Here is a 12921-nt window from a genome sequence, read left to right as displayed (position 1 = left end):
ATATCTATACTATTTATTAAGTCCGGGAGAGCTGGGTCTTGGGAGGTCTGATGATTCAAAAATAACTTTTTGCAGATTTGACTTTTGGTTTTCAAAAAACGTTTTAAGAAAATTAAAGTCTAATTAATTTTCATTCTTTTTGTATTATATTCTGCCCGTTTTCTGATTGTTACAAATGATTCAAAAATAACATTTTGCAGATTTGACTTTTGGTTTTCAAAAAACGTTTTAAGAAAATTAAAGTCTAATTAATTTTCATTCTTTTTGGTATTATATTCTGCCCGTTTTCTGATTGTTACAAAAGATTAATTTTGGATAATTAATCAGAATTTATTTTCATTAAAACCTTATTGATTCTCTTAAACTATTAAAAGGCTGGTTTTGTGAGAAGAGAAATGATTATATTTTTTGAGTGATTCTGAGCAAGTGTTAGAAAGAATATTTGTTAGTTCGAACAAGAGAGTGTCAGTTGTTTTATCCCATAGGATTTTCGACAAGAATCGACTGCTAGCACACAATCAAGAGGCAGAGTCACGAAACACCTTAAAAATAGCGACCTAGTCCACGACGCAGCTGTTTGAGATTTATTTTTTATGAATTTTCTTATTGTTTCCAACAAAATGTAAAGTTGAAAGGCACACTACACTAAAGTACTCTAATATATGATTTTCTTGATTATTAAGATCATAATTTACCGATCTTTAATAGAGAAGTATAAAGTAATTCGTTCCACACATCAGGAATACCAGGTACGCACCAATGGTTACAATCCTGTACAGCCTTCTCGGCCGCATTCTTCTCTTCTTCAGCTGTGTTGTGTTTTCTACCATAAATTGAAACGTGCCCATCGGCTCGATAATAAGTAAGTTTAGTTACATTTAGATATAAAACAGGCGTCTTCATTCGTTTTAGAGCGTTTTCGAGTATTTCCACCTTCAAAGGATACTTTTCTACGAAATTGGTTTCGTTTGAAATTGGCCCTGTTTCTCTGTTGCATTTTCCACCGGTATTCCATTTGCCTCCACTGCATATGTAGTCATTCAGAGTTAATATTTAGGATAATGTAGTAGGGCGCAGTTTTAAGTTTTAGACCAAACTGAACTTTTGGTAATGACAGTACTCAAACTGTAGATCACTGTCAGTGGAGTAATAACCTAGGGGCTGCAACAGTGTAACCCCCAAGCCACCCCCTAGTTCCGTCACTGGGTTATCTGTGGTACAAAAATAGGCTTGATATAGACCGGCTGCTAGGGAGGAGGCAATTTCCCAATGGCCTCCTTCCGTAACGCTTGTACGCACAATTGACTATTTATGCATCTACGTTGTCGTAGAAATAGATCAGATTGGTATTATGAGGTTTACCTGAAATGGGTATCGGAATATCCTCGAAAAACAACCTGGGTTTTGTTAGAGTCGATATTCATGTCAATCCATCTTCTCCATGTAGCGAGTGCTTTTTCGAATGCTTTAAGTACATCTAGCTCCAGATATACTTTATTACCTTCTTGGAAATAATTTTGCCTGCATATGAACAAAAACAATCATTTGATGTACAAGAAACAAGCTAGCCAACGGACACCCTACAGTCCTATATCTGCAATGGCGGTGGAGCCAGGATGGATAACCGTTATGGAGGGCCGAAAAAGTGATCTCTGTCACGGCCCCGCAAACTTGGGATGGAGGAAACACAAACAACTTTGTTCCTTGGGAGCAAACTTGGCCAGCAGATAAGGGGGCAATTCGCCCCTGCCGGCTCCACCGAAAAACAATTGTCATTGTAGAATGATATATGATTGATAGATCACTGTTAACTTACCCAGTTTTATGATGATTCCACCAGTGCCATGAATTAAAGATCATGATATCAGCATCTCGAGATAATGTTACTAGTTTTTCCATTTTATCCAATCTTAAAGTGTCCATTTTTTTCTTAGTTGTCGTGTTGAAATATGTTGATGGACTCACCAAAAATGGAGCACACACCCATTCAATGGAACAGTTATAATCCTAACAGATCAAAAATCGAAAGTTAAATCCAAGCTGACTGGTTTAAAATCTCAAAGATAAGATAGTGATAATTAAATGATTAATGTAATTTTATAGCAGCTTACCTCAAATCTGACTGAATACATTCCTGTCTTCTTGACTTTGATGTCAACATTCCAAAGCATACAAACTAGAGATTCCCACATATTCCTATTCAATGAATCCCCCACAAATACCATTTTCTTTCCTCTCATTCTCTCCAAGAAATCACTTGTGTTTAATCTGCAAACATCAAAGAAAATTCAGATAAAGATTCAAGCTTGTTTGCTATACTATTTAACAATCGCAGGGCCAGGTATACATTTACCTTGAGATATTGCAACCATTGGGCTGCCATTGCCATTTCAAGTAATCATTATCTGGTCTCCTATTACGGATACAATCGTGACGGCTATCAACAAATGGACAAGAACCAACTGGATAATATGGTTCCCTAGCTTCTTCCCTTAATACCCATTGACCATCAAATATATCACATTTTTGCTCTTCTTCAGTCGTCCTACTACTGTCCTCTCCAAGCTGCAGATCAGAAGTGCCGCTTGTCATGTTTTTCTGGTTTCCTTCTAGTACTTCTTCTTCTTTAACAGATAATTTATCTCCAACTTCTTGAACCAAAATACTTGAATTCTTGTTCAAATTACCATCAATAAAGATAGTTTCATTTTTCACTCCCACATTTGAGATTTCTGTTTCTTTGTCGTGCAACAAAGAAACATTTCCAGACGTGTTTTGCAACTCTGACGTGGCATTATAAGAAGGTGTAGAACTAGTAGAATTTGGATGACAAAGGAACCAAGGAGATATGTAAATTCCATTTTGAAATGATTTAGAGAAACAAATTCTTTTATGAAAACTAGAATGATTCAGTAATGATGATGGTTTTAATGGAGAGTAGTAATTGAAAAGAAGTGTAACAATAAGAAGCGAAATTCCAACTCCATAACCAATACCTGATATCACATTTCTTCTACTTTTTGAATGTAATGTGTTCGTGAAAAAGAAATTATCGAAAAACTCAAGCTTAGAATTCTGCAACATCATCGACAACTTCTTCTTAATCCTCAACTGAGTACACTAACCTGAAACCATTCAACTTCTTCTACCTAGTATATATCGACAGAAACGAAACAAAACGAGCAAAGAACTAAGAAAAGTGTTTAATTGGTCACACCCGTAGTTGCATTGCTGTTGAAATGTTATTATGTAAATTATGAGTAGTAGTTAGACAAAACAACTTAACATAATTGGAGAGACAATAAACTAATGACGGAGTTCTTCAAACATGCATGTAAAACAATGGATGGAAGTCTAACTCTAACCAACTTAATAATAGAGAAGGCCTCCATTCTCCGATAGTTCGATTAGCAGTCGCACTCTCATAATTAGTTACTGCCAGATCAAGCCAACATTCATGATCATCGGACTTTGTTTGTCGAATCAGTTGAATTAAACTGCAAGTGGAATTTATTTATTTATGTATGCATGTTGAATGTAAATGACTATTTAACCATGAAGTATACTTTGGAGTATATACGATGGGATGAGAGAGTTACGGCTAAGAAATGTCTTTCCAGGAATCGAATAAAAGATTCTTAATATCTACTAGCATGTGATGAACTAATTAAAGAACACATAAAATAATGCATTAGGTAAACTAATCCAACTATCAATTAGTATCAAGCCATTTCTTTCATCATATTTCTCGGGGCTCCGACTTTTTTTTTTTTTTTTTTTTGAAACATAAGCGGGATAAGAAGACCAGTCAAAAGAAAGAAAATAATGAGAAAGCAAAATAAAAAGTTATGCTTCTCGAAATTCAGCTCTGACTTTTCAACCGCTAAGCGACTATATCAATTAAGGGCAGAAATTCGGTCTTCTATGTATATCTTATTTCAACCTCATTTCAACTTACATCTTTTTTTTGCGCCTCTCACCCATTTCTTCTAATCCCCTTTAAATCTCTTATAATTATCGGTAATATGAATTTTGGTTTTAACTTGGAGGGACGAGTTCATGCAGATCTTATATACAGCCGAAAATAAAAATTAGTTGCCCAAAAAATTATGAATAAGTAAATTCAAAAAGTCTGACTTTTTGTGGAGAATTATTTAAACAATTAGACGAACACGAAATTCTTATTGTAGACACCGAAACAATAAATAAGCAACAAGTTAAAGAAATCAATGAAAGATATAATAGTTATACCTCGTTAAACTGGGGGTTGCACGAATTAATTTTGGGCTACTGAATTTAACCTCATCCATGGGAGGTGGATAAGTGGTGTTTAAATATGATAACAGTACTAGATTTTCCTAATCCTAGAAATAACGACATATGTCGCCCTTTTTTTTTCTTTGAAACCGAAAGAGCATGCCTAAATTGCTATTACACGTGGGTATCTTGTACCCACAGAGTCATTCAATAGAATTCGATTGAGAAAATGTGGGATTGCTTGGTCCCATATTGTTGTTGATAAGTTTCATGTTTGGCTTCCGTTTGTTGCATAGTTTGCCAGATCATCATCTGCTTGATTCCCTTCCTTGTAGTTGTGTTGTATAGCGCAATGAGAAATTTGTCGCATTCCCTGTTTTATTTCGGTAATCATTTCTGTGATATATATACCACGGAGCTTCGGCCTTGTTTTTATAAAGTTCATCATATTTTCTGAATCCGTCTCGAAGATAAATTTTGGTCATTGTCTCTCAGTTGTTGTCCTCGTTTCTAGCAGAGTTGTCCACGTTTCCGTTATTAGTGTTGTAGTTATTCTTAAGGCTGCGTGAGACCCATTACAATTTGAGCACTCGAATCCCTGCAAATAAAACCTTCTCCCACCATTCGGGGATGTCCCCTAGCATCCCCATCCATATTGATCTTTATCCAATCCGGATCCGAATTAGCCCAGCCTGCTAATATAGTTGGTGTTGCTCTGATATTGGTTGAAGTGACACTAACTGGTGGTTTCCCATGAATAACCGGGGGCAGAAACGTTTTTGCGCATTTGAATTTCTGATGTTTCTTAAGGTTTGTGCCAGGATATTGTCTGGGGTTTTATGGTGTTGATTGAAAACTAATTCATTTTTGGACGTCCATAGGTTCCTGGAAAAGAAAACAGAAAGCTGATAGAAAGGGGTTGCGACCAGAGTCTTGAAGAATTTGTGAAATCGTTGTTTGATTGTTTATAGTGATATGGGAGCTGAGGTTGTTTGTTTGGTTTTTTGATAGGCGAGATACAAAGAAAAGAAAACTAAAAGAGGATACAAAGGAGGTGAGGCCAAAGTCTTGCAGAATTCGTGAAATGGTTGTTTGATTGTTTATAGTGATATGGGAGTTGAGGTTGTTTGTTTGGTTTGTTAATATACGAGATATAAAGAAAGAAAAACTGAAAGCTGATACAAAGGGAGTGAGTCCAGAGTCTTGCAGAATTTGTGAAACGTTGCTTGATTGTTTATAATGATATGAGAGTTGAGGTTGTTTGTGAAAAACGGCGGTCTAACAACCTCACCCAATATTTCGCTTAGCAATCTGTATGGACTAACTCCAATATACTTTCAAGAGAATCAACTAGACAGTCATACTCAATCTTAAGAAAAATATATCAAAGAGTTATATCTCAATCTCTCAATTTAATCTTCAATCAAACAAATAAATAATTTGCGAGCCTGATTGGATATAAGAGATATAACTTGAACGGTACCAAAAATCAAGGTTCAAGGATCAATCAATTTCAATCAGCAACCAAAAGTTGGATTTACCAATTGATCGATTCAACGCACAACCTGTGATATTTCAATTATATAACAAAATATAATGCGGAAAAGAAATAGCACATACACCAAAAGTTTTGTTAACAAGAAAACCGCAAATGCAAAAAAAAAAAACCCGGGACCTAGTCCAGATTGAACACCATAATGTATTAAGCCGCTACAGACACTAGCCTACTACAAAATAACTTCGTTCTGGACTATAGTTGAACCCTAATCAATCTCACACTGATTCAAGGTGCGGTTGCGTTCCTTACGTCTCTGATCCCAGCAGGATACTATGCACTTGATTCCCTTAGCTGATCTCACCCACAACTAAGAGTTTCTACGACCCAAAGTCGAAGACTTCAGAAAAGTATATATGAATAGATAAATCTGTCTCCCACATAAATACCTACGAGTTTTGTTCCGTCTTTTGATAAATCAAGGTGAACATGAACTAACTGATATATCGTACTTATATTCCCGAAGAACAACCTAGAAATATCAATCGCCTCACAATAATCGATTAAAGAAACAAGATATTGTGGAATCACAAACGATGAGACGAAGGTGTTTGTGACTACTTTTCTATCTTTCCTATCGGAGATGTAAATCTCAAGTCAATCTTACGATTGCACTCAAAACAATAGAAACTGCAAGATCAGATCAGGCAACTACAGAGAAAGTAGTTGGGTCTGTCTTCACAATCCCAATGAAGTCTTCAAGTCGTTAACCTACAGGGTTTCGTAAAAAACCTAAGGTTAAACGAGAATCGACTCTATCTTATACAACTAGTATCACACACGAGGTGTGGGGATTAGGTTTCCCAGTTGCTAGAGTTCTCCTTTATATAGAATTCAAATCAGGGTTTGCAATCTAAGTTACCTTGGCAACAAAGCATTCGATATTCAGCGTTAGATGAAAACTTGATTAGATTCAAGATAATATCTTTCAACCGTTATATTGAACTTAGATTGTTATACACAAATGAAATGTAACTTCATTTAGGTTTGAGTAGCCGTACCTAAACGTGTACACTTAGTTGGTTCAAAAATAGTTAACCAATGGTTAGCCATATGAGAACTTTCATATCAACCTTATTCATCTTCATCATAACTAGTTCAAATGACTCAAATGAACTAGTTAGAGCTTTGTTCAATTGCTTAGATCTTATAGAAGTATACAAGACACAATCGAAGCAAAATCGGTTTTGATTCACTCTAATCGATTCATAAACATTATAGCCACGGTTTCCAAAGATTGCGTTCCGTATTATATAAATGTTTTAGTTCATGAATAAACGATTTTAGAAAGTAACCTACTTAAGTATGCAAACGGGTACGCGTACTTAAGTAACCGGATTGAGTTTTTTTTCACTTTCAAACTCCAGCAGAAATTCACGGACGTGAACTTTCCGCCAGTATGCGTACGGGTACGCATACTCACCCGGATTTCCAAGAACCTCCAGTACGCATACGGGTACGCATACTTTGGGTTCCCGGTTTTGGACTTTTATACAAATGTGAGAACACACTATATTTATATCCAAAGATGGTTACATGTTCTAAACTCTCATTTCAATCATTGAAACTTTCTTAGAGGATGTTATATAGTTGTTATTCACAAACTATTTTTCATCAAAGCGATTTTCAAGTTATTGAAATAATCAACATGACTTTCATCACGAGTAAAGATGAACTTGGCCAAAGAGAAAGCTTACCAACACATATTTCGAGAAATAGATAAGTGAGATAAACTCGGCTCGAAATAGCAAATGTGCATGGTCGAAGTCTATATAGCAATACGACTGTGTCTCAAAATAGGAGATAAAATATATAGACTTTTGAGTGATAGATAATTTCAAGTCTCCACATACCTTTTGTCGATGAAGTCCACAAGTTCCTTGAGTAGTTCTTCGTCTTCAATCGGTGAACACGTGGAGTCTAGAGTTCAACTACACTTACTATCCTAATCCGAGACTTAGCTATAAGTAGACTAGAAATCAAGACTTATAGTTTTGGAAACTAAACTTGACAAAAAAGTTTGAGATAGCAACGTTTGCGAGTTCGACCGAGTAGTGCTCTAACTATATCCACCTTTGTCAGTTTTAGTGACAAAACTATCAATACATATGGAATACAAAATAAATAAACTTTCTAGCTTCTCATCCAAATGCTTGATCTCCTTGGTTCTTCAACATTACTCGAAAACTTCGTCACTTCCAAGTACTCCAATGATTCTAAAGATGTTCAGTTCAGCATCATCGTTGTTGAAGATCCGAAGCCATAATAATGAGAAAAAAATAGCTCTCAATTATTGTTATACAGTGTCATAGTATTATTACACAGTATCAAAGTTCAATTATATCAAAACTTCGACAACAATAATATGGTGATATGTATCACTCCCCCTTAGTCAATACTTCATATCACATGAAAACCACTCCCCCTTACATAATTATCCGAAAACCACATGTATTTGTAGTGTGAACTACACATTAATTCTCCCCCTTTTTGTTAATAAAATTGGCAAAGGTACGAAAATTAGGGGGATCCTAATGAATTTTCCATAGAGATACTTCATGACCAAAAGAAAGTAAATATCAAATTTTTTAGTTGCAATCATATAGCCGAAACTAAATGCATTTATCCGAGACTTAGCTATAAGTAGACTAGAAATCAAGACTTATAGTTTTGGAAACTAAACTTGATAAACAAGCTTGAGATATCAACGCTTGCGAGTTCGACCGATCAGTACTGTAAAAGTTTGTTTGGTTTGTTGATAGACGAGATAACAGTTTATTTCAGGTAGATAATGTTATTGGGAGGTGAATAAGCATGTGCTCCGTTGTTTCTGGTTCGGCGTTGCACCTGAGCATTGGTTGGTGAGATTGATGCAGTGTAAAATAGAATAGGAAGACATTCATCTATATATTTCCACAAGAAAAGATGTATTATTGGTGGACATGATAAGTTCCACAAGAATTTGTCGGGTGGGAGGGGGTTTAGGCGGTAATGGTTGTCTTGTTGTATTAGACAATTGTAGCCACTGGAAGTGGTGTATTTTCCGGACTTTGAGTGCGGGCATAGGATTTTATCCATAGGCCTGTCTAGAGGAAGGTGTATGTTTATGATGTGCTCGACAGTAGCAGTAGGGAGGTTATTCAGGTGTTCATAATTCCAGTTTTGGATGAAAGGGTCAATGAGATCAACTACTGATTGGATTGGGTAGCATTGGACGGGGTCAAGGTTTTGATATTGAGGTATCCAACTAGCTTGGGTAGGTGTGTCTAAACCGTTTCTGATACGATAGAAGATGAGTTGTTATGGGGTAGGCATGAGGGAGGCCATTTGTTTCCATTATGGGCTAGAGGATGAAGGAATGGGTGTTATTTTTTGGAAGATCGGTTGATTTTGTAGATACTTCTCATTGTATAATCTGAAGAAGATAGAATTAGGTTAGTCGTGAATGTTCCAGATTTTTTTCATGATCAAGGATTTATTGTGATGGGTACTTTTCTTTATGCTGAGGCCCCCCTTTTCAATCGTTTTTTTTAGCTTGATCCATCCTAAAGGTTGGAGTTTTTTAACTGATGTGTCATGGCCTCAGAGAAAATTCCTAGCGATTCGATCTATATGATTGTGAACATGGGTGGGGAACAATTGTGTTTGCATAAGGTGGTTTGAGGTAAGTATTAAGGAGGTTTTAATGGGTACTAACCTTCCAACATGAGTAAGACATTTGGTCAACCATCCTTGGGCCTTTCATGCCAAACGTTGAAGCAATGGGTCGAATATGTGACTGGAGCTTCTCCCGTGTTTGAAATGTACTCCCAGGTATAATGGTGGGGTTGACGATGTTGGCATGTCAAAGAATTGTTGAATAACGTCCAACTTATGTTGTTGTAGTCTTGGATAGTGAATTATTATTGATTTTGATGTGTTGATTACCTGGCCCGCTGAAGAGATTTTGATGTGTTGATTACCTGGCCCGCTAAAGAGTTTTAGGAATGGAATAGTCTCTTGAGGTGATCACTGCTTTCCTGAGATGCCTTGTAAGTGATTAGGTGGTCGTCTGCATATATTAAATGCAATATAGGCGGAACCTTTTGAGAGATGTTTAGCCTATTACAAGATTTTGTGCTTCCAGATTGCCATGGTTTGTCAAAAGGATTTCTGCACATATTATGAAAATATATGAATATATAGGATTTCCCTGTCGAACGCCTCTCGTAGGGGTGATGTATCCATGAGGGGTACCATTGGTGTTAATTGAATATGTAACTATAGTGAGACACAACATAATGTGATCTACAAATATGGTTGGAAATTCCATTTTTGGTAAATGTTTTTTTGATGAAGCCCCAATATAAGCTCTTATAAGATTTCTTTATATCCATTTTAAGGGATACTTTTGGATCTTTGGTAAGTGCGGAATTTCAATATGATTGAATAGTTATCTAGCAATTGTTATGTTTTCACGTATTGATCTTTGTGGCACAAAAGTGCTCTAGTATGGACTTATGGGAGGAGATGGAGGATTACTACTCATTTTTTCAACCAAAACCGAATCACAAATAACAGGTTTGTGGAAATTTCTTTGAATCGACGGCGACAAGGAAGAGGGAAGATGAGAAGAAGATGAGCCCTCTAAAAGTTATGAGTTTGTGAAAAATTAAATGTAATGAGTTTGTTATAATTTAAATTTATTTTGTTTTGTTAAGGATTTAGTTAGGTTATATATATAGGTGGTTATTAGTGTTAGAGCACTACTCGGTCGAACTCGCAACTGTTGCTATCTCAAGCTTGTTTGTCAAGTTTAGTTGATGAAAATTATATACTTGATTTCTAGTCTACTTATAGCTACGTCTCGGATTAGGATAGAATGTGTAGTTGAGCTTTAGACTTCACAGTGTTCACCAATTGAAGAAGAAAATCTACTGAGGAGCTTGAAGGAACTTCATCATCAAAAGGTATGTGGAGACTAAAAATTTTCTATCACTCAAAAGTCTATTCTATTCTATCTTCTAATGAAACTAAGTCGTATAGCTATATAGACTTTTACATTATACACATTTGATATGTCGAGCTAAGTTTATCTCGCTTATCTATTACTATAAATATATGTTGGAAGATTTTTTATAAAGTTATGTTCATCATATTCTTGACGAGTTTAATTGGAAACAATCTATTTGTTGGAATATAAATATTAAGTCAAAAGATGATAATGTGAAAATTACCTTGAACATCTTAAGTGATTTGTGTGAGACAGTCATTTGATGTTATCTTGGGAAGTTTCGTATTGATCATTCGATCACTTGAAAATTACTTGAAGCTAATGGTATGTGTGAGATTACCATTTTCGTCTTCCAAGGATGTTTCAATGATTTAAATGAAAGTCTAAAACAATCACCCATGTCTGGATACAACACGGTATGCATACCTAGTATGTGAACTATATTGTGATGATTCAGGTCCGGAACTGTACCTAGTATGCGAACGGATTTACCTGAGAAGGTCCGAAACTCTTTTTTTCGAACCTAGTATGCGAACATGTTTACCTTAGTTGGGTATGGAACAGTTTTCGTGAACCGGATTTGTGAACGGCTTGACTAGGCCAAGGTATGGAACTGCTGTTCGCGTACCAAGTTTGCGAACATAGTGGTAAAGTTCTCAAATCGGTTTTGTATGATTCTCATACCCATGAACTAAAATATTTATGGTTTAAGGAATGCAATCTTTGCAAACCGTGGCTTAATGTTCATGAATTGATTCTTGTATAAGTACTTTGTACGATTACGAATCAAACCAATTTCGATTCAATTTTTTCATATATATTTCTATGAGATAGTGACCAACTGAACAACTCAATTTGAAACACCATTAGATTCATTTGATTATCTTTCATGTTTGATTGATCTTCATATTTGATCTAGAAGTGTTAAATGAATACGGCTAAGACAAAAGTGTTCATATGGCTAACTTCGGTTAATTGTTATTGAGCCAACTTAATATACACATTTAGGTACGCTAACCCATATCAAAATTTAAGTATATTTCATTTGTGTGTAACAAGATAAGACCATCTAACGTTGTAAATTGATTGCTTAATTTCTAAGCAGACTTAGCTAGAATCTTAAATCTAGAGTTGATCTAACGGTGAATATTGAATGATTTGTTACGAAGCTATCTTAGCTTTGATTGTAAGCAACCCTGATTTGAAAAACTATATAAAGGAGAACTCTAGCAACTGGAAAACCAAATCACGGAACTTTCCTGTGTCCTAGTTGCAAACTAGAGTTGATTCTCCTTTAACCTAGGTTTTTCCAAAACCATTATTAGGTTAACGACGTGAAGACTTTATTTGGGATTCGTTAAGCCAGATCCAACTATTTTCCGTAGTTGCGTATTATGATCTTACTTATTATATCGTATTGAGTTTTATCTTCTCTAAGATTTATCTCCGATGGGTAAGATATAAAAAGTAATCACAACAGTTCTTCATCTCAGACTCTTGTGATTCCGCAATAACGTTTCATGTTAATCAGTTGGGTTATTGTTAGGTGACTAATATTTCTAGGCTGCTTTTCAGAAGTATAAGACCGGATTATTAGTTGGTTCCTGTTCACCTTGATTTTCGTATCAAAAGACGGAACAAACAGAATAAAGGATAGACATATCTGTGGGAGACAAATTTGTTTATAAGTCTTCGACTTTGGGTCATAGCAACTCTTAGTTGTGGGCGAGATCAGCTAAGGAAATCAAGTGCGCAGAATACGGCGTGGTTCTAGAGGTGTAAGGAACGCGACTATACCTTAATCGGTGTGAGACTTGGTTAGGGATCAACTACATTCCAGTATGAAGTTAACTTGTAGTAGGCTAGAGTCTGAGCAGCTTAATGCAGTGTAGTGTTCAAATCTGGACTAGGTCCCGGGGTTTTTCTGCATTTGCGGTATCCTCGTTAATAAAATTTCTGGTGTCTGTGTTATTTCTTTTCCGCGTTATATTTTTTTATATAATTGAAATATCACATGTTGTGCGTAGTTCAATCAGTTGATAAATCCGACCTTGTTTGTTGGATAGAACTTGATTGACGCTTGGGCATTGGTCTTTGGTACCTTCCAAGTTACTTC

At 35.8% G+C, this 12921-nt stretch overlaps 1 protein-coding gene across 1 annotated transcript; it reads right to left on the bottom strand.

The window, feature by feature from the left end:
• Positions 1-557: 557 nt before the first annotated feature.
• On the bottom strand, positions 558-3531 carry LOC113273992 (protein trichome birefringence-like 2). Its single transcript, XM_026523550.1, has 5 exons — positions 2354-3531; positions 2112-2268; positions 1817-2007; positions 1363-1521; positions 558-1024 (listed from the first exon to the last, which is right to left on the bottom strand). The coding sequence occupies exons 1-5, from the start codon at positions 3085-3087 to the stop codon at positions 685-687; spliced, it is 1581 nt and encodes a 526-aa protein (XP_026379335.1). The 5' UTR covers positions 3088-3531; the 3' UTR covers positions 558-684.
• Positions 3532-12921: the final 9390 nt, after the last annotated feature.

The sequence above is a fragment of the Papaver somniferum genome, chromosome 4 (assembly GCF_003573695.1).
Source record: "Papaver somniferum cultivar HN1 chromosome 4, ASM357369v1, whole genome shotgun sequence".
In the NCBI taxonomy this organism is placed as follows: domain Eukaryota; kingdom Viridiplantae; phylum Streptophyta; class Magnoliopsida; order Ranunculales; family Papaveraceae; genus Papaver; species Papaver somniferum.
Note: the sequence above shows the minus strand (reverse complement) of the source record. Positions and strands in the feature narration are given on the sequence as shown.

Bases quoted from the DNA above. Each gene is read 5' to 3' on its own strand.
- LOC113273992 (XM_026523550.1), bottom strand. From the start codon at position 3,087: ATGATGTTGCAGAATTCTAAGCTTGAGTTTTTCGATAATTTCTTTTTC. The intron at 2,008-2,111 runs GTAAGCTGCTAT...TTGATCTGTTAG, and splicing joins TGTATTCAGTCAGATTTGAG to GATTATAACTGTTCCATTGA. The intron at 1,025-1,362 runs GTAAACCTCATA...CTACATATGCAG, and splicing joins TATTCCGATACCCATTTCAG to TGGAGGCAAATGGAATACCG.